General features: G+C 49.8%; 1 protein-coding gene across 2 annotated transcripts in view; it reads right to left on the bottom strand.

Annotated features, from left to right (window-relative positions):
* Window positions 1-24,473, bottom strand: part of HTT (huntingtin) — a 118,564-nt gene that overhangs the window by 54,313 nt on the left and 39,778 nt on the right. For both annotated transcript variants that reach the window (XM_065914524.1, XM_065914526.1), the window contains 16 exons: window positions 22,437-22,798; window positions 19,413-19,536; window positions 18,616-18,734; window positions 16,788-16,899; window positions 16,409-16,546; window positions 15,257-15,415; window positions 15,055-15,152; window positions 13,939-14,078; window positions 12,945-13,008; window positions 12,623-12,723; window positions 9,867-10,013; window positions 8,021-8,141; window positions 6,545-6,621; window positions 5,265-5,416; window positions 4,222-4,424; window positions 1,087-1,213 (listed from right to left, as the gene is read on the bottom strand). In XM_065914524.1, the coding sequence (XP_065770596.1) occupies window positions 1,087-1,213; window positions 4,222-4,424; window positions 5,265-5,416; window positions 6,545-6,621; window positions 8,021-8,141; window positions 9,867-10,013; window positions 12,623-12,723; window positions 12,945-13,008; window positions 13,939-14,078; window positions 15,055-15,152; window positions 15,257-15,415; window positions 16,409-16,546; window positions 16,788-16,899; window positions 18,616-18,734; window positions 19,413-19,536; window positions 22,437-22,798 (2,244 nt within the window). The remainder of the gene's footprint in view (window positions 1-1,086; window positions 1,214-4,221; window positions 4,425-5,264; window positions 5,417-6,544; window positions 6,622-8,020; window positions 8,142-9,866; window positions 10,014-12,622; window positions 12,724-12,944; window positions 13,009-13,938; window positions 14,079-15,054; window positions 15,153-15,256; window positions 15,416-16,408; window positions 16,547-16,787; window positions 16,900-18,615; window positions 18,735-19,412; window positions 19,537-22,436; window positions 22,799-24,473) is intronic.

Here is a 24,473-nt window from a genome sequence, read left to right as displayed (position 1 = left end):
GGCGCGGTGAGCATGTGCTCATGACTGTGTGGGTCACACGCTATCACTGAGCAGGTACTAAACGCAAAATGCTTAAAGATTGGTGGTTTAGGGTCCTTAGTTTATTAATCATCAGAAAGATAACCAGTCACATACTGATGACTGCATCTGTACAGTTCTCAAGCTTTTTAGATGCTAAAGCCCCGGCGGTACTGCCATCAATCCTTAGAAAACAGCATCTTTTCAAATGCTTAACACAGGGAACTTCCTGTTGGTCCAGTGCTCAGGACCCGGCTCTTTCACTGCCAAGGACCCCGGTTCAATCCCTACTCAGGGAACTAAGATCCCACAAATCATGCAGTGTAGCCGAAAGAATGAATAAACTTCAAACAATAATAAAATGCTCGACATGAATGCTTTATAAGCAAAATGAAGGGAAGAATCATGTGTGGCCCCAGCACTGTGAGGTGGCATGTGACCGTGTGTGGTGGAGTCCAGTCGTCTGCCCTCCGTGCCCACCGAGAGGGGCGCAGATGGCACCCGTCACAGGCAGAGCCCATGGGCACTCTGGCCCCTCTGGCCCGAGACCCCGCTAGCATCTGTGAATTCTTCAGGTTTGGCTCACTCGGATGGTTTCATCCCCACTCTCCTCCCTACACAGGCTTTCCAAATGTAGCGTTTCCACATCCCCCTTCATAATTCTCACCCACTACCTCTGTTCCCAGCCCTCTACACCCCCTCCCTTCCTGAACATCAACAAGAAGAGCAGAAGGGAGGAGGCGCAGGACGTAGGGAGCACAGCGCGGGCACTGGGAGACGGCTGGGACCCCGAATCATTAGAACACCACACTCAGACATGCCCAAGACCAAAACGTGGCCTGTGTACTCTTAGCAATTAACACCCGAAACCACACCTGGAGAGACCACTTCTGTGGCTTCCTTCTATACATTTTATTCTCCAAACTGCCAAGTTATCCACCAGCCAGGACGTGACTGGAAGCGTTGAGTCCTAATTGCTGTGATGCTGACAGCCCCGCCCCGGCCCGGCCCGGCCCCGCCCACCCTCAGCCGGGCCCCGCCCCGCCCCGCCCCGCCGCGGCCTCACACCTGGACTGGCCTCACCGCCTTTCTTGGGACTCACAGGCACAGACGCCTGCTCTCCCGGCTCCTTCTCTTTTCCCTTCCGTCGGATTGGGCTCAGAGAAGGGGGGTTTGTGAGAGACGGCAGGGCTGCCTGAAACAGAACACAAAACACTGTGAAGGGGAGTGAAGTCGCTCACCGTGTCCGACTCTTTTGCGACCCCACGGACTGCAGCCCAGCAGGCTCCTCAGTCCATGGAATTCTCCAGGCAAGAGGACTGGAGTGGGTTGTAACCAACACAAAACAGAAAACTAGGGTACGTGTGCTTCACCATCTGTGGAAAAGAGTCAACACATGGAATTCATTTCTTTTGTTTGGATCTCCATCTGTGGGACTCAGACTCTGCACACACACTGTCCACTGTAACCCACACGACAATCACCCGTGGTGGGAGGTGACCCAACACTTCTTAATGGGAGCACGGTGAACGCCAGAGACCAAAGAGGCCTCAGCAAGTCAGAGGGGCTGCAGGAGACTTCAGGACCAAGAATGAGCATAGGGACGCTCTCCGGGAGCCAGGGCGTGGGAAGCAACACTCTGAACTCCATTTTCAAGTGAGACAGTCTCAGCGATGATGAAGTGACTTATTCAAGGTCACAGCCAGCAAGCAGCCGAGCTAGGCAGCAGCAAGCCCAGACTCTCCACGAAGCCCACACTCTGCACACACACGTGAGAACGCAGAGCCCCGGCCTGCACTGCGGAAGGCAGCAGCGTGGGCACCCTGGCTCACGGCTTGCCCACTTCACGATCTAAGGAGTCACCTTACACCTTTGAGCCTCGCCTGCACAGCAGACACAGGGCTAAAAGGCTGCCATCAGAACAGACGGCAAGGCAGCAGGGAGGGGCTCGAGAGAGCTCGGAAAGAGGCGGCTGCACCTGGAAAACCCGCTTCACGAGAGGAGTCAGCCACGAAGGCCGGCTGCGTGGCTGCACTGACATGGAATGTCTAGAATGGACAGATCTACAGAATTCGGTGGCTCAGACGGTAAAGAATCTGCCTGCAGTGCAGGAGACCTGGGTTCCATCCCAGGGAAGGGAAGATCCCCTGGAGAAGGGAATGGCAACCCACTCTGGTATTCTCGCCGGGAGAATTCTGTGGACAGAGTCTGGTGGGCTACAGTCCACGGGCTCACAGAGAGTCGGACGTGACTGAGCGACTAACACACACAGAAAGAGGGACAGTGGCTGCCTGGAGCTGGGGGGCATGGGAGGGCTGGGGGGTGACAGTCAATGGGTACAGCACTCCTTTTTGGGTTCCAAAACGTTCTGTAGAGTTGGCCAAACAATTCTGGGTGTACTAACACACACTGAGCTATACACTTTGAATGGGGGAGGTGTATGGTATGTGAATGACACGGAAACCGTATGGTACACTGATAATGCTGTTCCAAAGAGGCTACTGCAGGACTTCCCTGTGGTCCAGGGGTTGAGAGTCTGCCTGATAATGCAAGGGACACGGTTCGATCCCTGGTCCAGGAAGATCCCACATGCCGCAGAGCAACTAAGCTCGTGGGCCACAACTACGGACGCCTGTGCGCCTAGAGCCGGGGAACCACAACAAGAGAAGCAACCGCGGGAGAAGGCCGAGCACGGCCACTAGAGAGCAGTGCCCGCTGGCCGCAGCCAGAGGAAGCCCGTGCACAGCAGCGAAGGCCCAGCACAGTGAAGAACACAAAGAGGCCACTGCGCAGTCCACACGAGATGGCCCACCCACTCTGAGCCGGACGGCAGTGGTGAGCGCAGAGGAAAGTCCGTGCGTCTGTGCACCTGTGTGTGAGCGTGCATAAGTGTGCCTGCATGTGTGTGTATGCACGTATGGGCTTTGGGCAAGAAACTCTGTGGAGAAAACAGACTTCGGTGAGCAAAATGAAGGACTATGGTAACTCCCATTTCCTCGCCTGAAAAACCGGAGTGAGAGACGCGCACAGGCACCAGCTGGGGAGGAGACCGGAGTCCTGCTGCAGCCCGAACGGGACGTCCAGGAACTGCCCGAGCAGAGGTGTCCGCGGCAGCCGACACACCAGACTCCAGACAGGCCCAGGGTCCCCAGCTTAAGACACCGAAGCACGAGAGCAGACCTGACGGCGCTGAGCACCCAGGCACGTCGTCCCCTGTGACACTTCCATTTACATCTGATGACGACTGAACATGACTAAAGTCCAATCTCTCAGCTGCGCGGGCCACATTTCAGGGGCTCGGCCACCAGGCGTAGCCAGAAGCTTCTGCCCCAGCTGGAGCAGACGGGACGCCCCGGCCCTCCAGAGCGCTGTACTGGGTGGCCCGGCTCAGCAAGCTCAGAGACGGGCAGCTGAGGACGGAGCCTGGGGAGCACGGACGGCAGGACGAGGACTGAACCGGGAGAGTGCCCGGGAAGCAGGAGTCAGGGAATCTGGACACCCACCAGAGAATGTCTCAGTACAGGACAGGTGGTCCTGGGTGCCGCGAGGAGAGGGGAGTCGGGGCCTGAAAGTCACCCACCAGAGTCACAGGCAGGCCTCAGCAGGGAGCACTGATACGGCCTGGTGCCCAGGCCAGCAGGGGTTAAAGAACCTACAGCCAAAGCTGTGGACTGAGTCCGGGGCCCAAGAGGCTTTACAAAGAAGGCCAGTGTCAGCAGCAGGCACTAACTCAGGGGTCTGGCGAGGAGACTGGACTCGAACGGCAGCGAGAGGAGAACCTGAGTTCTCAGCGGAGGAGAGATGGGGAGGGAGGGAGTCAGCAGATATAAGTGAACTGGTCCATTGTAAACTCACGGTGCGATCACTCGAGCGCTGGCTGTGAAGCTGAGTACACTGAGTGGCACCTCAAAGGAAAGCAGCACGTTTTGGGAGAGAGCCACCTGAATTCTGAGCTTTCCCGGCCGACGCCGAAGGCCCCACAACACAGCCAGCTGCTTCCCTCTCAGAGGTGACTGGGAATGACAGATGATACCAAACGCGAACGGGAGGATCACATCTGGCTTTCTATCTAGTGTCATGACGTGAGCGATTTTGTTTATCTGATCAAGAGCGGGGGCGTGAGGGGCAGAGCAGCACAGAGGCCTGTCTGGGAGCCCCTGCACCATCTGAGCTGCAGGGAAGAGCTGCCCGAGGGGGGGTCACCTTCACTGCGGGTCCGGGAGCCACCTCGTCCAGGACGTGTGCGCAGATGTTGATGACCTTCAGCAGGTGGGAGAAGAGCTGCTCCACCATGGGCACCAGGGTCCGGTCCCCCAGGGCTGGCCACACCTCCTCCTGTTTGGTGGCTGCCGTGCTGGCCTCGTCCTCAGAGGTCCATGAACTTCTCAGACACCTGGGGGCACTGGCTGTGATACGGGCACACACGTCACCCCCCAGCTCCAGGGTGGGGGGCAAAGACCAAGTCACTCAAACCCGCCTATATGGGGAGTCTGCTGGACACCCCCTGGGGTCAGCTGATGCCTCGGGTTCCACAGCAACCTGACATTTCCCTGTGTGCTCACTTGCTACGAACCCAGCCTCATACACCCCCAGGATGACCGTCCCCTTCCTGATTGGGACAACTCAAGTTCAACTGATGATTGAGACTTGCAGATTCTATCTCCTTCACTCTCTTTAACTGGTTTCTTCAACACAAGCCACAACCATTACCCTGTTCAGACTCTCTCCATCTTGCCTTAACTGTGAGTTTCCCTAACTTCTCCGATCTGTGTTTGCATAAGCCAAGTTATCTTTCTAAAATACTGACCCGATTGTTAGTCCCTTTCATGAAGCTCTCCAGTGACCTCCCAGAGCAAACGCACTAAGTCCTCACTAATGGAGACGAACTGCTCACCGGCCACATTCCCTATCCTCGTCGTCCCTCGCACATGACGTCCAAAACTGTCAAACATCACAGTTCTCAAACATCACACCGTTTGTTCTATGTCCCGCGTGGTACTGGTGCTGTGCCATTTCCTGCCAGCCCACAAACCTTGCTCCCCGCCCTTATCCCCAGCGGGGAGCACCACAGCCCCGCTGTGCTGCCTCCGGCCCCTATAAACCTACAGGCCCCTGGAGAACGCAGCCCTCACACTGTGCCTTCTTACTGCCCTGGGGCCCAAGACAACACCTGCACGCACTGCCCGCTCAAATGAAATCAGAGACGAGTTCACCCACAGCTAACTGTTTCAACTCACGGCCAATACCTGCCAGCAAGTTCCCGGCTAAAATCAGAGCATCCTGGTGGGCAGAGAGATCCAGCGGGAACCAGGCTGAGGACAGCAGGGTCAGGATCATCGTGACCATCCCCACGGTGCAGCTCTTCCTGGACTCGTCTGAGGCGCTCAGCGGGGGCACTCTGGAAGCAGGACCAAATTACAGAACAATGCTGAGCTAAGACTTGCCTTCTCTTATGAACCAAACAGAGGATTATGGCTATTCATTTCATGCCGGGTCATAAAGCAATTTTACTATTGTTAACTAGTATCTTTCTTGTAACCATAGGTCCATAAAAATCACTGAGAAATGAAATCAGGGAGCAGATCTGATTGAAAGTATAAAGAATCCACCTGAAATGCCGGAGACCCTGGTTTGATTCCTGGGTTGGGAAGATCCACTGGAGAAGGGATAGGCTACCCACTCCAGTATTCTTGGGATACCCTGGTGGCTCAGGTAGGAAAGAATTTACCTGCAATGCAGGAGACCTGGGTTTGATCCTTGGGTTGGGGAGATCCCCTGGAGAAGGGAAAGGTTACCCACTCCAGTATTCTGGCCTAGAGAATTCCATGGACTGTATAGTCCATGCGGTCACAAAGAGTCGGACACGACTGACGACTTTCACTTCACTTCACTTCATTAGGGCCATCTACTGGAGGAAAATCCTTTTCATTTTTAAATGAGAACTGCTAATGTAAGTGCTGCTGCTGCTGCTAAGTCACTTCACTCGTGTCCGTCTCTGTGCGACCCCACAGACAGCAGCCCACCAGGCTCCCCCGTCCCTGGGATTCTCCAGGCAAGAGCGCTGGAGTGGGTTGCCATTGCCTTCTCCGAATGTAAGTACAGTAGTTCCTAAACGACTCTTGTAACTGATTATTACTTTGCATGATAGATCACATCTGATTTCAAACAAAGAAAGTTTCTAAATTTTTAATACATAGTGAATAATTTTGGAGAGAATCAAGCCAATTAGAAAAGTCCTTTGCCAGCGTATGCAAATTCCCTTCAATGAGACTGCAAGTCACACCCTGAAATCCTCCAAATGTTGATGTGTGAGCATTTCACATTCAAAGAATCACAAGGAATCACTGCTTCCAAGTCTCCTGTCACTAGCATCCAACACAACTGACCAGGAGAAGCGAATATTCCAGTGGGTACTTCCCCAAAAGGTAACACTGATGAAAGACTTGACAAGAAAAAAAAAAAGGATCCGTATAACCATGTTTGTATCACACGACTGTAGACGGTCATGTGCCAAGGAAATACATACCCACAGTGCCAACCTAAACTCCAAACGCAAACTGGGAAGGCAGTTGAAAGTAGACACAGAGCTTCGCAGCATCCAAACTAAACAAGAAAGGAAGGATAAGATCACACTCACCACCACGAGGGTTTATTACACTGACCCCCCTTTTACGCTTTATAAAGCGTACAAACAGTGAAAACAGAATTGAGCTCCGTACCCAAGCACAGGACATCTGCCCTCCCACAGAACAATTTCACACCTGAGAATTCAGATACAGCTGGACAGCCGAGAGGAGAGGCCAGCAGGGAGGCACCTCCTCTGGTTCGACTTTAATCTTCCTGTGCCTTCCCCGCCCCCTACCTGGAATTTCCTTCCCCGCTTCTCTGCTCCCCGCCCCCCACCCCCGCACCAGCCATTCCTGAGCTCAAGCTAATTAACGTCCGCCTTCCTGAGCAGACTGAAAGAACCACAGGGCAAGGATCCTTCTTGTTTTTACATCCCAAGCCTAGAACGGCGTCTGACATATGTGGGCCACAATAAAGACAAATAAAATTTATAGCATTTTGAACAAATCAAGGGAAGCCCAAACTACAGAGAGCCGGAACAGCATTAAGTTTGAAAGGCACTGTTATATGCATCAGGAGAGCCTGATCACAGTTGTCTTGCGTTTTTACAAAAGGAAAGCACCCCTTCTGTCACAGAAAATAAGCGACAAGGTTTCAGCCGGTGACTCAGTGAGGTGGCACCACTTCCCATGTACCGTTCTCCTCTCTGATACTGGAGATTACACGTGTTCACTTTAGAAAATGTGTGATATCTTAAAAAGAATAACCATTCACAGTTCTAAAATTAGTCTTAGTAATTTTCTGCCAATTACTTTCCCGAGTAAGAAATGTGTTTACATGAACATTATTTTTCATAACCACTATCACAAGCACACGGTTTTGCACTGTGTCTTTTTTCACTCGGTGTTATAATCTAGAGGCTCACTCTGCAGATTGTTACAAATGCTCCAAAGCATCATGTTAATAGGTGCGTAACTATACACATCCCCATCTATACAGAATTTAGTCATCATCAGAATTTATTCAGTATAGGGTTCTTGGGCATCACAGTTCTTTTGTACTTTTAGCATCATAAATAATGATACAGACAATCACATGACACAAAAATCTTTGTTGGTATTTCCAAGGTTTCTCCCTCTTCATATATATTATAAAGTCATTGAGTCAATTATTTTAGAGATATTTTAAACTTCTGATATACTACCAATTTGGATTATGGTAGTTTTCATTATTATTTCTTCCTAGATGGCCTGAATTTTTTTTTAGAATAAACATGTATTACTTTAATAACCTGAAAATAGTTGTTACCATTTTTGTTGGAATAAACCAGGGTTTTATTAACAGAAGCCCACATGTAAGAGCTCTAATAAAATTATCCTATCACGAAGAGCAGACCACGCAAACTACTGAAAATTAACCCACCCAAGAGACTTACTGTGAGCGCTCTCGTGGTCGAAGTGACCAGTTCATGAGAAACGGCTGCAATGACTCTTGAGAGGTTATTTTCCAGAGTGACATCTGTGATGCTTGGTAGCAGGTTATAGCCTCTATAAATTCTAACGAGAAAGATACAGAGAGACTTAAAATCTCCCATTAAAGTTTATGACATTCTCAGAATTCAAATGGCATTTAAAATTTTAAGATTAAAGGCCACAAGAAGTTAAAGCAATCTTGACTTTTTAAGTTACGGGAAGACTGGAAATAAATGTGGTCATTATTCTATAAAGACAGCTGAAATAACCCCTCCCTCCTCCAATGTCCAACTACACCAGAGGACCAATAGTCATCAGCAGAAATGCTTTATTGAAGTTCTAATTTCCTTTAAAATCAGCCGATCCAAAGCTGCCCGTTTTTCAAGCTTTAAATTACATCCTGTGGGAATCTACTCCTGATTCCAAACAAAAGGAAGTCCTTTCCCACTACAAGACTGTCACTTCTTCCTTATTCCATTCATGGCACACGTCAATTTCAATCCCTCCTAGTAGTTACATACAAATTCTAATTCCCCAACTGCAGGGAGGGAGCCCAGGCATGGTGAGTGTCGATTCACTTCCGTTCCCCTCAGGTCTTGTCCACAGGGGCACTCAGTGATACAGACTAAGGGGAACACAGTTTATCTCCTCACACAATCCTGCACGTACAGTGTACAACCGGGATTTGTGCTTATCATGCAAGAACCGAGCTAAACAGAGCTGAGTATCTAGAGGACAGTCTGAGTTTGGACTAGAAATTTTTCACAGCTATAGTTACTAACCAATTTTAATAAAATATTATACCTATCTCTGTTGGCATCTAATGACATTTAGAAGATGCAACCTTGTTGACAAGTTACTTATCATAAGCTTGTCAAATTCCTGATAATGAAATATTCTTATATTGCTTCTGCTTAAAGAGAGAAAACGCCAGTTTTGAGGTTAAAAAAAGGAAATTATCTAAGAAAAAAATTATTTCCATCTTTTTAAACAATCTTTGCATTAGAAGAGGTATTTAATAAGAAAAAATAACTTCAAAATTTGGCAAGCTGAGTTTCAAATTCAGAACAAACTGTCACATGGACATTTTGGCTTCAAAAGTCATTTAGCCCAAAAAAGTATTTTTTAAAAATGCCACTCAGGATAAAAAATTATCACATAAAAGCTAATTTTTAAAATAACATTTAAAATACAGAGAATTCTTTAAAAGCATAACAGTCTTATTATCATTTCTGCAGCCTTCCTGGCAAACTGAAATTTTAAAGAAAATTAGAACTTCAAAAAGCATTTCTGCTGATTACTTTTAGTCTATCCCACTCATCTGAGAACAAGAGAATGGGCTGTGTTTAGTCATTTGAAATTGTATTTAAAGACCTTCTACAAAAACATGTGAATAATAATAATTGCTAATCACTTAACTAGTGGATAACCCTAAATAACACTGACACTCTTTAACAGCCTGCTAAAAATAACATGCCTGCTAAAAATAATAGCCTGCTAAAAATTAATGCCATGACATAATCATACTCTTAGATAACACAAAGAAAGTGAAAATTTTAAGGACAAGATATAGTATTAGAGTCCTACAGAAAAACACAGTTGTCAGTCTGTGGCTCGTAACAAACAAATCATGACCTGTGATGTCACCGGGCCCGGCTGCAGCAGAACCTGAATAGAGGCGGGTGGTGAACCCTGAGGAAAGAAGCGTCCTACTGAAGGCAGCCCGCCTGCTCAAACACCCTCACTGAAGCATTTTCTGCAGAAAACGCAAGGCTTCAGATGAGCGCCCCCGCGCCTCGGTTCGCGTACCTGGTCACGGTGCTGACGGAGGAGTGGGACGGAGGCTGCGTCTCGTGCATGAGAAGCATCAGGTGCACGCTGCTCTGGTCTCTCGCCACGGCCACCACGGGGTCAGCCTGCCCCTGGTCGCACTTGTAAAACAGCTTTGGGACGAGCCTAGCGTAAGAGTCAGGTTTACCTCCCTCAGAAAGCATGTGAAGCCCCTGCTGACTGCCCCGCGCCCTGTGTCACCGGCGAGCCCGACAACACAATGTCTGCCCACGGACACGTCCCCTGAGCGGCGGCACTGGGCAGGCACGCTGGAGCAGAGGCTCCCGACGCGGGACCGTGCCCCACACCCCGGCTCTGAAATGACCAGGGGCTGGCCTTTCTTCTCGTGTTCACACAGGTACACACGGCTCTCTGCACACGACTAAATCCTCCGAGTTAAAAAGCCTCCCGAGAGCTCCTCTGACCATCTCGATCAGCATCAGCGGGTGCAGGGAGCCGCAGTGCGCGGGGGGCAGCAGGGCGGGCCCCTCCTCACTCCCCGACTTTCTCTGCGGAACCGCCCACACCCCCAGGGGCAGCATCCCGGCCCAGGCCCCCTCAGGCGAGCTCTGAGGGGCAGGCAGGGAGCAAGGGCTCTGCGTGAGCACTCACCCACCTACAGGCGGGCCTGTGACTCCCAGAAACAATCACCTGCTTGAAAACAGTGGTGTGCGCACCCCACTATCTTAGTTAAAGTTTCTTTCTTCCAGGAAGACCTGGTCATAAGTACAATTTTTTCCTAAGATTTAATAAATTACTGTCACTCACAGAAAATGGTAAAGATTCAAGATCTTTGGTCAAGCAAGTCATACAAATCTAGTCAAGTCCCTGAAAAGGCACAATTCACAAGCAATCAGACATGCACATGACCATACTGAAAACCCCTGGAGAAGGGAATGGCTACCCACTCCGGTATTCTGGCCTGGAGAATTCCATGGGATCTATAGTCCACGGGGCCGCAAAGAGTCGGACACGACTGAGCGACTTTCACACTGAAAACCAAAGGGCTATCCACTAAAACACAACTGGTTTTCCTTGAGCAGTTTGACTACAAAGGTTTTTATATTTTTCCTGAGTTTTGTTTAGTGAACGTGTTATTATTTTTAAAACAAGATAAAAGTTATGTTTAACAGAAATACCAATGATGGCCTAAGAAACTGACACATATTTAACTTTTTTGAAATGCCTGCTTTGGTGAAAAGACTCAGGCACGATCATATTCTGGTGGGGAGGGCAGACTGACCCGCTTCTGGGCAGTAACTTCACTGCCCACTCAGTCGCTTCAGTCGTGTCCAACTCTTTGTGGCCCTATGGACCACAGCCCGCCAGGCTCCTCTGTCCATGTGATTCTCCAGTTAAGTACCAAAACCATAAAAACCCATTTGCCAGTATCTACCCCCAAGAAATGAAAACGTACATCCACTCAAACTCTTGGAGGCAACAGTTTAAGCAGCATGATTCATAACAGTCAAAAAGGGAAAATAACCACATCGCTTGGCGAATGTATACACAAAACACAGCATTACCTAGATAACAGAACGCTGCTAAACAATGAAAAGAACAAAGGTGGGCACACACCTCACAGCATGGATGAACTTCAAAAACTGAGTGAGTCAGACGCAAAAGTCCACCTGTTGACTGTGTGCCCTCATTTATACAAAGTGTGCAGAAAAGGCACACGCTCCTCGAGGGACAGGGAGTGGACGAGAGGTTGCCTATGGCTGGGCAGGAGTTGGGAGTTACTGCAAATGGGCACAGTAGAACTTTTTGAAATGATGGAAAAATTCTAAAGTTGCATTGTGGTGAAGGTTGCACAACTCTAAGTTTACCAAAAATCATTAACTGTACACTTAAAATGGGTCAATTTTAAGAGATTAAAAAACCTTACTTCAGTAAGCTAATAGGGAAAAAAAACCCACAAAAAGGTTGTTTCACCTAGTAACTCAACTTCCAGGAATTAATTCTTAGAAAAAAAAGTTATATATAAACATTCATGCAGTATACTAGTCACTACGTAAACATTTATGTATAATACTAGTCACTGAACCATTATTATCTAAATCAATAAAAACTTAGTATCCAACCAAATAATATTTACAAAAAAATTTATCACAACTACACAGTGAAAAAGTGGCCACTAACTAAAAATTTCTTGTAAAGAGTATTTACAGCCTTTCTTTATCTCGCCCTGTATGAAATGTCATGCACTTCAGTACAGAAATATGAACACATCTCAACAGAGATGCCCCAGACAAAGGTGGCAGTTGAAGAGTCTTTTTTAGAAGAGTGTTTCTCACAGGAAAATGGTAATGATTATTATGTGGAAATTAACAGATAACAAAATTGCATGTACACTTTGTCCCAATTTTGAAAAAGAAACTTGTACATAGGACATAAAGCAAAAAACGTTAATAGTGGTTATCTCCAGTGGGAGGACTAGAGGCGAATTTTATTTTCTTCTTAGTGCTATTCTCCATATTTAAAAAATCTGACTATCAAAGTACATTACTTTTACAATATGAGACTAATACTTTATTATTGTCTTAATTTTCATTTTAGATTCTTGAGACAGTGAAAAATATGCTTTTTGATAGCTCAAGAGTAACCAAAAGTGAGGTCAAAGATTTAGGAATATGCCCTATGGCCTCCAAATTTTCACCTCTCTTCCCAGTGTCGTTATCATTTAGTACTTTAACCAAGAAGGTGAATGGAGAGAGAAAATACTGGGCAAATACCTCATCAACGAAGCGGCAGCAACATGCCGCACCCTGGGGTCTTCATCTCCAAGCAGATAGATGACGACATTATTGAGCACCCGCTCTTGCAGTTTTAAAAGCTTTGGAAAGAAAGATAAAAACAGATCCGATCTCTGTATTTAAATGAATTTTAAGTCAGGTATCTTGGAAAGCCGGAGAAGAAGAACTCAACGTCACTAGTCCTAAAGCCACACATGCGATCACAAGCTTCATGATACAAAGCACTCCTAGAAACTCCACACTAAGGGGAAAGGGCACTCCTGGAGGTTAAATCACGGCCTCCCAGACATGAAGGGCTTACCCCTGTGTAGTGATGGGCCCCTCTGTGCAGCGTTTCTGCTTTGGCCTCCAGAAAGCTCACCAACCTAACACAAAGAACATATTTCACGGTGAACAGTTCAGTTACTGAACAGAGCCGCACGGCCGGCCTGCATGGCCACAGCGGAGGAGGACGGCCACGCCAGGGCCACAGGCGGGAGCCAGGGAAGGCAGCCCCACGTCACACGGCAGGAAGGCACCTGCTTCCAGCAAGGAGAACCCACGCTCCTCCCGACTCCAGACTCAGAAAGTACTCAGTACTTTCCTTCAAAGTGAATATAAACATCGGGTATTTTGAAAGACCCCAAGCGCCCTACAGAACCAGCTCAAACACCTGTAGGTGGCGGGGGGCAGACTGGGGAGGGGGCTGAGACTCCGGCCGCCTCAGAGGCGGGTCCCCCCCTCCGCCACCTGGGGTCCTCTGTGAGACGCAGCGGGAAGAAGCCCGGGCTTCACAGACATGTTCTAAGGCTGAAAGACAATAGCCCAGAGGGCACCAGCCCAGCCTGGCACACAACCAGCCCTCTACAAACGGGGTCTTTAAAAAATACACAAACTCAGACAAAAAAGAAAATTTCCCATCTAAAAGAAGCATAGAAAGAAAACATGGAATCATGCTTTCTCAGAAAATGATAAACTGCAAGGCATCAGAAGTTACTCTTTAATTGTGACAACACCAATCTGCTGTCTGACCTAGGCTCAGTACAGCGTGGCATGCATTTGTTTAAAAAGGCCCAAGTGACACAAGCTTCACTGTTTTAGAAGCCTGAGCTCTTTCACTCACACTGTACAGAACACTCGAATGACTAAGACTACCAGAAAACTACACTCCTCTGCCTGGACGTAAAAACTCCAAGACGAGGGTGAAGTCTCGGAAGGGAGGGGCAGACACAGAGGGACACAGGTCACCGCCTGCACCCGGGTACCAGGCTGTCCCGCGCCATTCAAGCCTGCCCCAGCAGGCCTGCCTCACCCACCTGAAGTCGATCTCTGCCACGGTCTCCAGAAGCTCCGTCCGCACCAGCCAGTAGGAGCTGCTCCGCAGGGCCAGCAAGTCAGTGATGAGCTGCAGCCCCCACGCGCTGTAGCTGCTGCTGCAGAGGCTCATGACGCAGAGCTGCAAGGCAGGCGGCGGGTGGGCCTCTGCAGACCCCCACACGCACCCCTCCCCATCCCCGCTCGACATCCCCCTCTGACAGCGACCTCTCTCAGGACCACCGACCACACGCACGCGCCTCAGTCACCTCGACGTGGAGTGTGACCGTGTTGCCACCACAGGACGCGGCTCTCCCCACCACCCCTGCCTCCATCCAGGCCTCCCCTCCCCGACACCGGGCACGCACCGCCCCTGCTGGACCCCCATCTGCCCCAGGCCCAACGCCATGACCCGGGGCCTGCGCCCTGCCCGATGGGACCCGGCACCGGGCCCCCCGGGCTCCGAGGCTGCGTCTCGCCCGCCCCAGCGCGCGGGGCAACTCCGCACGCAGCCTGCTGAGTGCTGCTGACCGGCTCCCGTCTGCCCCAGCAGACACAGACCGACCGACACCTGGCGAACAGCTGGGACCGAGGAGCAAGTCTGGCCGGGCCGTGACATTTTAAAGGGGGACATAAGTCTGACAATGGCAGGGTCTGGGGCTTGACTTTTACTGCTTAACGTGGACTGCTGTTGGGCCGGCTGTGAGTTCTGAGCCAGCTGATAGAACATTTCAACATGCTACCCCACAAAGGCCTGGGGCTGTCTCCCCACCAACACCACGGGGTATTCAATAACCCCTGTGCCTCACTTTGTGCATTCAACGGGCCTGAAAGAGCTGCTGCGTTTTAATTCAACAAGTTTTACACTTAATATGAGCAAGGCAGAGATACCCTTTAGGAAACGTGTATTTCAAGCAAATATTCTGAGATTTAAACCGAAGTCTCTTAACCCTTGACTCTGTTGGCACGGTTTTCCTTCTGAGGCTGAGAGGTAGGTACACAGACGTTTATTACTGTTGCGAGTGGAAATATTTAATATTAAGCTTAAGTTTTCATTGTTAACATTGGTGAAATTCCCACTAATCAAAGAACTGATGTCCACAAACGATTATGCTCACCCTCACAGCTGCACAAGCCAACTTGCAAGTAACCGAGGATTCGTCCTTCAAAGTCTTCTGCAGCAAGGGAATGCAGTCCGCCAGAGAAAATGTATTACCTGCCCGGAAGAGCAAGCACAGACGCCTTTGTGTGAGCCTGAACACGAGGATGCCGTCCAGGAGTGACGACGCGGAATGCTGAACGCTGAAGGCTGGTGGTTACCTGTCCGGGCTCTGACGGCGCCCATCCAGGCCGCCACGTGGAAGCGGCACCGGCGGAGGACGGAGCAGACGAGTGTCCCGCAGAGGATGGCTGTGGCTCCTCGGACCTGCGGGTCCCCGTGCTCAATGTAGTTCAAGACGTCTGACACGTACTGCTCCTCTGCGGAGAGAAATGGCCCGGCCACCGTACAGGTCCCTACCGTCAACTTTCTAACTCAGGGCAAATGCTGAATTCCCAGGCAAGAAAAGAAGAGTGAGGGAGCGGTGCTGATCCAGAAAGGCCTGCCTGTAACAGCCATCTGTGGTGAAAACGTCCCGGGTTTAAAGAGCTTATATTCACCACACCCCTGACACCACTCCAACACAATAGTTTCTGGGCTATAATTCCAGGTTGTCAAGTTTGTGCTTCAAGAAAATGACTTGAGAGCCTCAAACTTGTCCACACTTATTACCTAATATAAATTCAAAAGCATGGGTTTGTCCCCTCACCCAAGGAAAAAGAGTGAGAGCGCAGGCAGGAGCATAACTTTAGGAGAGCAGGCTTCCCCAGTCACCCCATCAAAGCAGATGCCCAGGACATGCGCTGCGGAAGACTGGCCGCTGCCACCCAGCTCATCCCAGTCCCCGCCGGCTCTGAGCGTGAACGTCCTGCTCCCCAACAGCTCTGAGCGTGAACGGCTCGCTCCCCGCCGGCTCTGAACGTGAACGTCCTGCTCCCCAATGGCTCTGAGAGTGAACGTCCTGCACCCCAATGGCTCTGAGCGTGAACGGCTCGCTCCCTGCCGGCTCTGAGCGTGAACAACCCACTTCCCGCCGGCTGAGTGTGAATGTCTGGTCTGGCTGGTGTGACCCGAAGCAATTTTGATTATATACAATTTGTGCTTTTGCTAAAATCCAACACATGTGTTCATCAGCTCTCACATTCCCAGATTTCTGTTGCTTTCCTCTGTGTCTCAATTCAACACTGCATCTGCAGGGGCCCGAGAAGCCAAAAGCAGGACACCTGACGCGTCCTACGGGGAGCTGTCACCCAGCTCAAACGCTGCAAGCTAACTCAGAAAGCTGGGTACTCTACAACTAAACAGTCAGAGTCTGAGATAGTTTTCAAACCAGTGACCAAACATGAGGAAAGAGACGCAAACTGTGAACGCACCAGGGCATTCCACGGTGTCCAGCGGTGCTCTGTAGAGTTTGCTGAAGAAAGACTCAGGATGAAGGGCCACGGCGGCTCCAACGCAGCTGAGGGCCAGTGCCTTCACGCTGACCCGCACGTCCCTGTCCGGAACCAAGGCTGTGAACAGATCCGCCCGGTCGCCATCAGCATCACAGCAGCAAATCTTTAGCTTCCAAACAAACAAAGCCAGACCCAGGAAACCAGCCTCCCCCAGCCTTCCCCATCAGTCGGTGAAAACCAAAGCTCGTCTCCAGCTTCTACTCCGTCAGCTGCAACTAGGCTCCAAGCTGGTGACCAAGGTGACCTCTGAAGCCTAAAGTCACTCCCTTCAACTCTGCACCTGCCTTTTGATTCTCACCATTTTTTTCCCCTGTGAGTAAAAATGAAGCAGACAAAAGGCGGACACAATGGACAAGAGGGGCAGAATCTTCATCGGTGGACTGGCCGATGTCGCCTTTGATCCGGCAGGGCTGTAAAGAAAAAGCAACACTTATTTGTCTTATAATCATGGAACTTACATGCTGATTCCTTAGTTCATCCAACAAGGAATTCCAGAGCAGCAACTGTGCCAGGAGCTTGGCATTCAGATACGTGCCCAACCCCACAGGCCACGGTGGCGCAGGATCAGACCCCAGGGGCAGTCCTGACAGGGGGCCCCAAGGGCTGGGGCCAAATGAGACAGCAGGCAAGGAGCACGCCACACAGGCGGAGGGGAGCGCCCAGGGACGCCAGAGGATGTGAGGGGACGCCATTCCTGAAGGAACGGCCAAGGTCGAGACGGTGACTGAGCACCCACGGAGGGACTAAGTGTGAAACACTACTTCTTGTCCTTGAGAAATTTAAAATTAACTGGGAGTACAGGACAGTTACATGGAAAAGGCAAGCAATAGAGATAATGCTGAAACAGCTCAATGGACAACTGAGCAACAACTAAAAAAAAAATCAAACAACCTGAGTTAAAAATGGGCAAAGGACTTCAAGAGACGTCTCTCCAAAGAAGATAAGTAAATGGCTAATTAACTCATGAAAAGATACTCCACACCTCTAATCATTAGGGGAGATGCAGGTCAGAAACCACAATGATACACCACTGCACACCCAGTGTGTTGATCCTCTCAAAAAAGAGAGAGAGAAAAGTGTTGGTGAAGACGCAGAGAAACGGGATGCTGGTGCACCGTGGGTGGGAATGTAAGATGGTGCAGCAGGGACTTCCCTGGGGTTGAGACTCCGCGCTTCCAATGCCGAGTGCGCAGGTTCAATCCCTGGTCAAGGCACTGAGACCCCACACGCCACACAGCGCAGACAATAAATAAAAGAAAGCTGTGCAGCTGCTGTGGAAAGCAGTACAGGGCTGCCTCAAAACGTGAGAACCAGAAGCATCACACAAGCCAGCACCTCCACTTCTGGTATATCACCCGCAAGATGAATTCAGGGTCTTGAAGAGGTATTCGTATACTCCCTAATAACAGCATTATTTACAACCGACAAAAGGTGGGGAGTCACACAAGTGTCCATCAACAGATGAAGAGGAAGCAACATGTAGTAAACACATGCACTGAAACATCATTCAGTCTTAAAGGGGGAGGGAATTCTGACACCCGCTGTAACACGGATGACCCCGAGGACACAAAAAGACAAATACTGCGTGATTCCACTTATGAGAGGTCCCCAGAGTAGTCAGACCCAGAGAGACAGAAAGCAGAATGGTGGGTGAGAGGGGCCAGAGGGGGGAAGGAATGGGAGTCAATGTCGCATAGAGACAGTTTCAGTCTGGGAAGATCAAACAGTCCTGTGAACGCCGTGAGGACGACTGCGCAACATGTGGGCACGTAACGCCGCTCAGCTGTGCCTTCAGAAGGGTGGCGATGGAGAACTGCACGAGTATCTACCACGGTAAGTAAACAAACAATTCAGTGGAACAAAACCAAGAAACGCAGCCAGGCCACACATCACTATCACACGGACGGTCGAAGAAATCAGAACTTCGGGCAGTTCTCAAGGACGCACCCACACCTCGAGAGGCAGACAGCAGAGCGGACTCAAGGCTGATATGCGAAGGGGAAAGGGCTGAGCGGAGGGGCAGCCACGGGAAAGCCAGGAGCGCGGCGGACGGACGGCAGCCAGGGCAGGCTTCAACACGCAGGCCCGCGCGGGACGTGGCGTGGTCTCAGGCCGCGGTGTCTCACCTTGTTCTCTGGATCCCCTGGCTCGGCAGCTTCCTCTCGTGAGACAAATTTATCCACACTGCTGTCAGAGGCCTGCCTGCTGTGGCCCATGCTTTTCAACAAATGTGCTTGTTGAAGGGCTTCAAAATCAAAGAAATAGACTAAGTCAAGCGACAAGTTCCCAATTAAGACACAAACACCCACATCGACACACAGTCAGCATGAAAGCACAGGACTTGGGTCACAAAGGATGACAACTTCTCAGCTGGTTTTCCTCACTTGCTGTTTGCAACTCAGGACTCAGACACCAGAAGACTTCTTGGAAGTTAAGATGTAAGAGGTCAGGGTTGAAAACAAGGCCACTTGGTAGGACAGTAAGGCCCCTACATACGAGCTTTCAAGTCACAAACTCCCCAAGATGTGAACATGTGTTCATTTTCCAATCACATAAGTTAGCTCGGGGTACACTGTACCCTCTACAGGAACTATACTCGACAGAGTACAGTACTGTACACAGGAGTTGATGTTCAGTTGCTCAGTTGTGTCCGATTCTCTGTAACTCCATGGACTGCAGTACACCAGGCTTCCCTGTCCTTCACCATCTCCTGGAGCTTGCTCAAATTCATGTCCATTGAGTCTTTATTTCAAGTCCAGGAAAAAGTAGAAAAAGTATTATAAACCTATTACAGTACAGTCCCATAAGGCCGATATTGTCAGTTGGATACCTGGGTTCACTTTGCTGGACTTAGGAACGCAATCTCGGAATGGAGCCTAGTCGTGTGTTGGGGACTTACGTACACCGCCTGAAGTCAACGTACCGATGGAAGAGTTTCTGAAAGCCTCTGTGTCTTCGTCAGGAAGAGCGGCAGCAGCGTCCTCATCCTCGTCCTGCGTCGGCCCCGCCTGCATCCCTGGGTACTGGCTGTCGGTGCCATCTAACACCTGAACGTGCAAGAGGGGCTGTGAGGCTTCGGAAGTGCCCACCAAGGGGCAGGCCCTCCAAGGTGGAACGGCAAAGGCAAGATCCCGTAAGCAACATGGACCATGGCATCGAACACACCAACATGAAGGCTATCTCCTCAAAGGCACGTGGGTACAGGCGTGAACAGTACCAAGAGCTTACTGATCGCACGTTACCACATTATGGAAAGTTTTTGTGATTCTAAAAATGCCAAAGAAATCCCAACCTGGACATTTTTCTTTTTTGATTACAAAAAGACAAAAATCCAAACAAAAACCTTTGTGTTCACAAGCTAATTTTAAACAGCAAGTAAAAAATGAGGAAAAGTCTTTTAAACAAAAGTCTATCAATAGGTTATCCCCTAAGTTGCTAGGACTGACCCAACTAAGTTTGGGACACAGTATTTCAAATATCTAGCCATACACACGGGTGATGATTTCATACAGCCAAATTTCTCATATCCACTTGAAATCCCCTGTAATTTACCTGAAAAACTGAGTGAAAGACCCTCGATATGTTAGTAGATTATTACTGAAATAAATTCTGTATCATTAAAAATATTATTCCTTCCAATTAAAATTAAAAAAATAAAACTGAGCTATTAATACATGAGCAAAAACAATCAAGAAAGAAACAAATTTCCTCCACTCTCCAGGTGACTTAAAAAAACAAACACCCCACACAGGCTAAAGTGAGAAGTTCTACCGTAATAAAAAACAACATTTTCTGAAAATCCCAGTACACCCCCGGCTGGTGTGAAAGCACCCCCACGTGTTACGTCACTTATCCCCACAAGCCTCACAGCATCAAGCAGCATCACCAGCTTCACTCTGTGGGCGAGGACACGGGGGACGTGAGGGCCACAGCTGCGGAGGCCGCCCAGCCCCGAGCAGCCGAGCCAGAGCTCTCTCGGGGCGGGGCTCCCTGCAGGCCGCGCCCCAAGCCACCGTGCTGGCCGGTCTCGTGAGCAGATCCCGGCCCCTCCAGCTGGCTCCTTTCTCTCTGTGGCATTTGCTGCCAGCCGACTGTGTGTTCACTTACCTGCCAATGACTGGCTTATGTCTGCCCTATGCAGACACGCACACACTCTGGAACAGAGGAAGGGAAATCTGGCCCCTCACCAGTTTTTGTAAACCAAGTTTTACTGGAACACAGCCACACTCCTTCCTTCGCATACTGTCTGTGGCTGCTCTGGCCCTTCACTAGCAGAGGCGAGTGTGCAACACCAGCAGGCGGCTCGCAGAGCCCAGGGGGTTCACTCTCTGGCCCCGACGGAAAGAGCCTGGGGCCCCCCTCTGAGACGCCAGCTCCGGGACAGCAGCTCTGCACACTGCGCCCTCTGCTTCACCCCCAGTTTGTAGAACAATCCCTGGAACGTTACAGGTGCTCAGCGCGTTCATTCAGCAAACAACTCAGACTAAATAAAAGACATGGAAGCACCTCATAAACTAGAAAGAACTCCGCAGGGGTGAGAAACATCAAGGGGAGACATTTAGTTCCCTGCAGGCCAGAGCCCGGCGTGGGCCCCTGGCACAGCCACGCCCCACGGCACACGGCTGCTGCAGCAGCTCCAGACGGGATGCTCACACGACTTCCTGTGGTCGTTCTGTCCAATGTCTAGAGAACCCGTCTAGAAAGCATCACCTATAAAAAGGCAAGACAGGCTTCCCTGGTGGCTCACGGGAGAAGAATCCACCTGCCAATGCCAGAGACATGGGTTCCATCCCTGATCGGGGAAGATCCCACGTGCTGAGGAACGCGAAGCCTGAGAGCCACAACTACCGAGCCTGTGCTGTGAAGCCGCAGGGCTGCAACCACTGAAACTGGAGCGCCCTAGAGCCTGAGCTCCAAAACCAGACAGCAGTCCCTGCTTGCCACGACTAGAGAGAAGCTTGTGCAGCAAGAAGGCCCAGCACAGCCAGTAAATTTAAAAAAAAAAAAAAAAAAGGCAAGACACAAGTTGGCACAATAAGCCGACGACAGGAACTTCCTCCACTCACTTAACATGCTACTGGGAGCAACGCTTTCCCAACCTCCCCTTCTCCCTGCCCACTGGTCAGTACTCTTCACCCTTTCCTGACTCAAAATCATTTCCCACATTCCAGTTATGGGAATCATTTCCCACAATCCAGTTACCCTATCTTCTGCCAGGTCTTCTAGCTAAAAACCCCAATGGCGAGTCCACTCCTCCAACCGGGACAGTGGAAACCCACTGGGCCATCAGAAACCACATCCACGTGACCACTGGACAGCTGCCAGTGCTTCGTGACATGTTTCTCAAAGCTTCTGCATTCACTACTGTTTAAGAAAAGATTCTTAATAAATAGAACACATTCAGTAGTAGCAAAACAACTGCCAGTAGAAATTGTTTATATAAAATTGGGCTGTAAAACTCAGGTTATGCCTGTACCAAACTTCAGACCACTCCGGAGGGCTTCGTGTCCACTAACTCAGAGACGAGAGGTACCCAGAGACAGGCTCTAGAAGACATACTACGTCGTCAGGGTTCTTGAAAAGTCAGAAAGCACTAAAATGACGCACATTATTACTGTTATTAGTCATACTGCATGAAGACTGCAGATCTGTTAATAAAGGTTCATTAAGGATCCTCACAATAAGGACTTACCCTGTGCCCAAAAAGGTGTTAAAAATTTCAAATGCACTTGATGGCACTCATCAACTAAGCTAACTTTTGACCTCCGTGTTCAACACAAAGGACACTCGGCCATCTCCTTCAGGGAAGGTCTCCGACGGGGCTGAGCTGCCGATTTAGGATGTGAGCTGGGACCTCTACACTGCTCTTCACACGTCAGAGGGACGGAATGAACAGGCAGGAGGGTCCAGGCCTGGGGCCCCAGGGAAGGCCCCTCTGACCACTTACAATTTCAGAACTGTCGGAAGGGGTCACGGCTGAGTCGGGCCCCTCGGTGGTGGTCTGGGAGCTGTCGCTGACTGGCGAGGAGGCCTGGGTCCCGTCGTTCAGGTCCATGGCGGGGTCGGAAGGGACGGCGCTCATCTGGCTGGAGCTGCGGCTCAGGATGTCCTCCTCATCCCCGTCGGCGGCGGTGCCAGTCGAGTCACAGGCGGCCAGGCCCACTGAGTCCGTCTGAAGCGTGTGCTGCGACCGGGGCTGCTCCGTGATGATGTCGTGGCCCGTGGAGTCGGCCGCTGAGCTGGTGGAACCAGGGGTGGAGACCCCGGAAGAGGCAGCCAGCTCACCTCCGACCTCACCCTTGACTGAGGCTGCAGAGAGAGGAACACTCACTCTTCAAAGGGTCAGCAAGAGAATGCAACGGGGAACCATAGACTTGTAGAATACCCCCAAATCCACCGTCAGCACCTGTTTTAACTGTAAAACGTCCTTAAATACAGTGAAAACGTAACTAGTCAATTTCAAAAGCAAGACAAACAGTGCATTCTCCAAACGTTTTGACTGTATTACTTACTTATCTTTTACTCTATCACTATACTGATAAAATAAGGACCTTGAGTAGATATTTTTAAATGCTATGAATATTCCCAAGTGGCATTTTACCGCCAACTCTCAAGTTTGACAAGCAACGTTTGTCAAACTACCTCCAGCTCTCAAGCGGCTGCTCCGTCCTGAGGGTGGAGTGGCATGGGGGTTCTGGTGATTTCCTGGCAGCCTGGCTGGGGTACAGGCAGGGTGCTCACAAAAGCGCGGAGCAAGCGGCGCTCCGAAACGTGGGCTTTCCCTCTTCCCAGACCCTGTTCACGGCCCCTCAGCCGGCCCCACTCCCCTGCATCATCAAGTTTCACATTTCCCTCGTCTTTAACTCCCTTTTAAAAAACACCACCCTACATAAGAATCCACACCAAGCTGTGAGCTGTGTCACTCCTGGAGGCCAGGGGGTCAGTCAGCACTGGGGCTCATGGATAGCTGTACCTTTTTTTTAATGTTTTAACTTTATTTTTGTAATTTAAAAAATCTACCCACTCCAGTGTTCTTGGGCTTCCCTGGCGGCTCAGATGGTAAAGAATCAGCCTGCAACGTGGAAGACCTGGGTTTAATCCCTTGGGTTGGGAAGATTTCCCTGGAGGAGGGCATGGCAACCCACTCCAGTATTCTAGCCTAGAGAATCCCCATGGACAGAGGAGCCTGGCAGGCTACTTACTGTCCATAGGGTTCTATTTTGTAGAATAAACCAGTAAGTAAATAATCACCAATGAAAAGTATTCTGACTTTCTTTCCCTGTATTTTCAGCCTTATTTTCAGTTATCTAAAAATATTCATTTGGCTAGGGTTATACAGACCAAGCCACTCTCAAATGGTTTTCATTTTTTCCATGTCTTACTATAGTCTGTCTCACTGATTGATGTGTGGATACTGAAAAGCCTCGGCATCCCCGGGATAATCCTGCTTGACTGCATCTATGTTCATCAGCGATACTGGCCTGAAATTCTCTTGCTACTGTATCTTTACTGCAGCTTTGTCTTGTTTCAGTTTCGGGGGATGGTGGCTTCACAGAATGAGTTTGGAAGTGCTCCTTCCATGCAACTTTTTGGAACAGTTTCAGAAGGAAGGGTGTCAACACTTCTCTAAATGTTTGGGAAAACTCACCTATGAAGCCATCTGATCATGGACTTTGCTGGTTGAGAGCTATTATTGATTCACTGTCAATACTGATAACTGGTTTGTTCTTATTTTCCATTTCTTCCTGGCTCAGATCCTCAAACAATTTTTAATCCCATCTTCCTCTTCACAGCCCATGCAATTCATGAGATACTTTACCCACCATTCCCTTCTCAAAAAGACTTACACCCAGGGAGTATAAACCTAATTTTAAAACAACTTGAAAATAGCATATATTTGATATAGGAAAACATCCTATACAGAAAAATAGCAAATATCTGATTCAAGAAAACACACAGGTAGTGTTTCAAAGTAAACACTATG

This window comes from Muntiacus reevesi, chromosome 22 (genome assembly GCF_963930625.1).
Source record: "Muntiacus reevesi chromosome 22, mMunRee1.1, whole genome shotgun sequence".
Lineage (NCBI taxonomy): Eukaryota > Metazoa > Chordata > Mammalia > Artiodactyla > Cervidae > Muntiacus > Muntiacus reevesi.
This window is presented reverse-complemented; position numbering and strand designations above follow the sequence as displayed.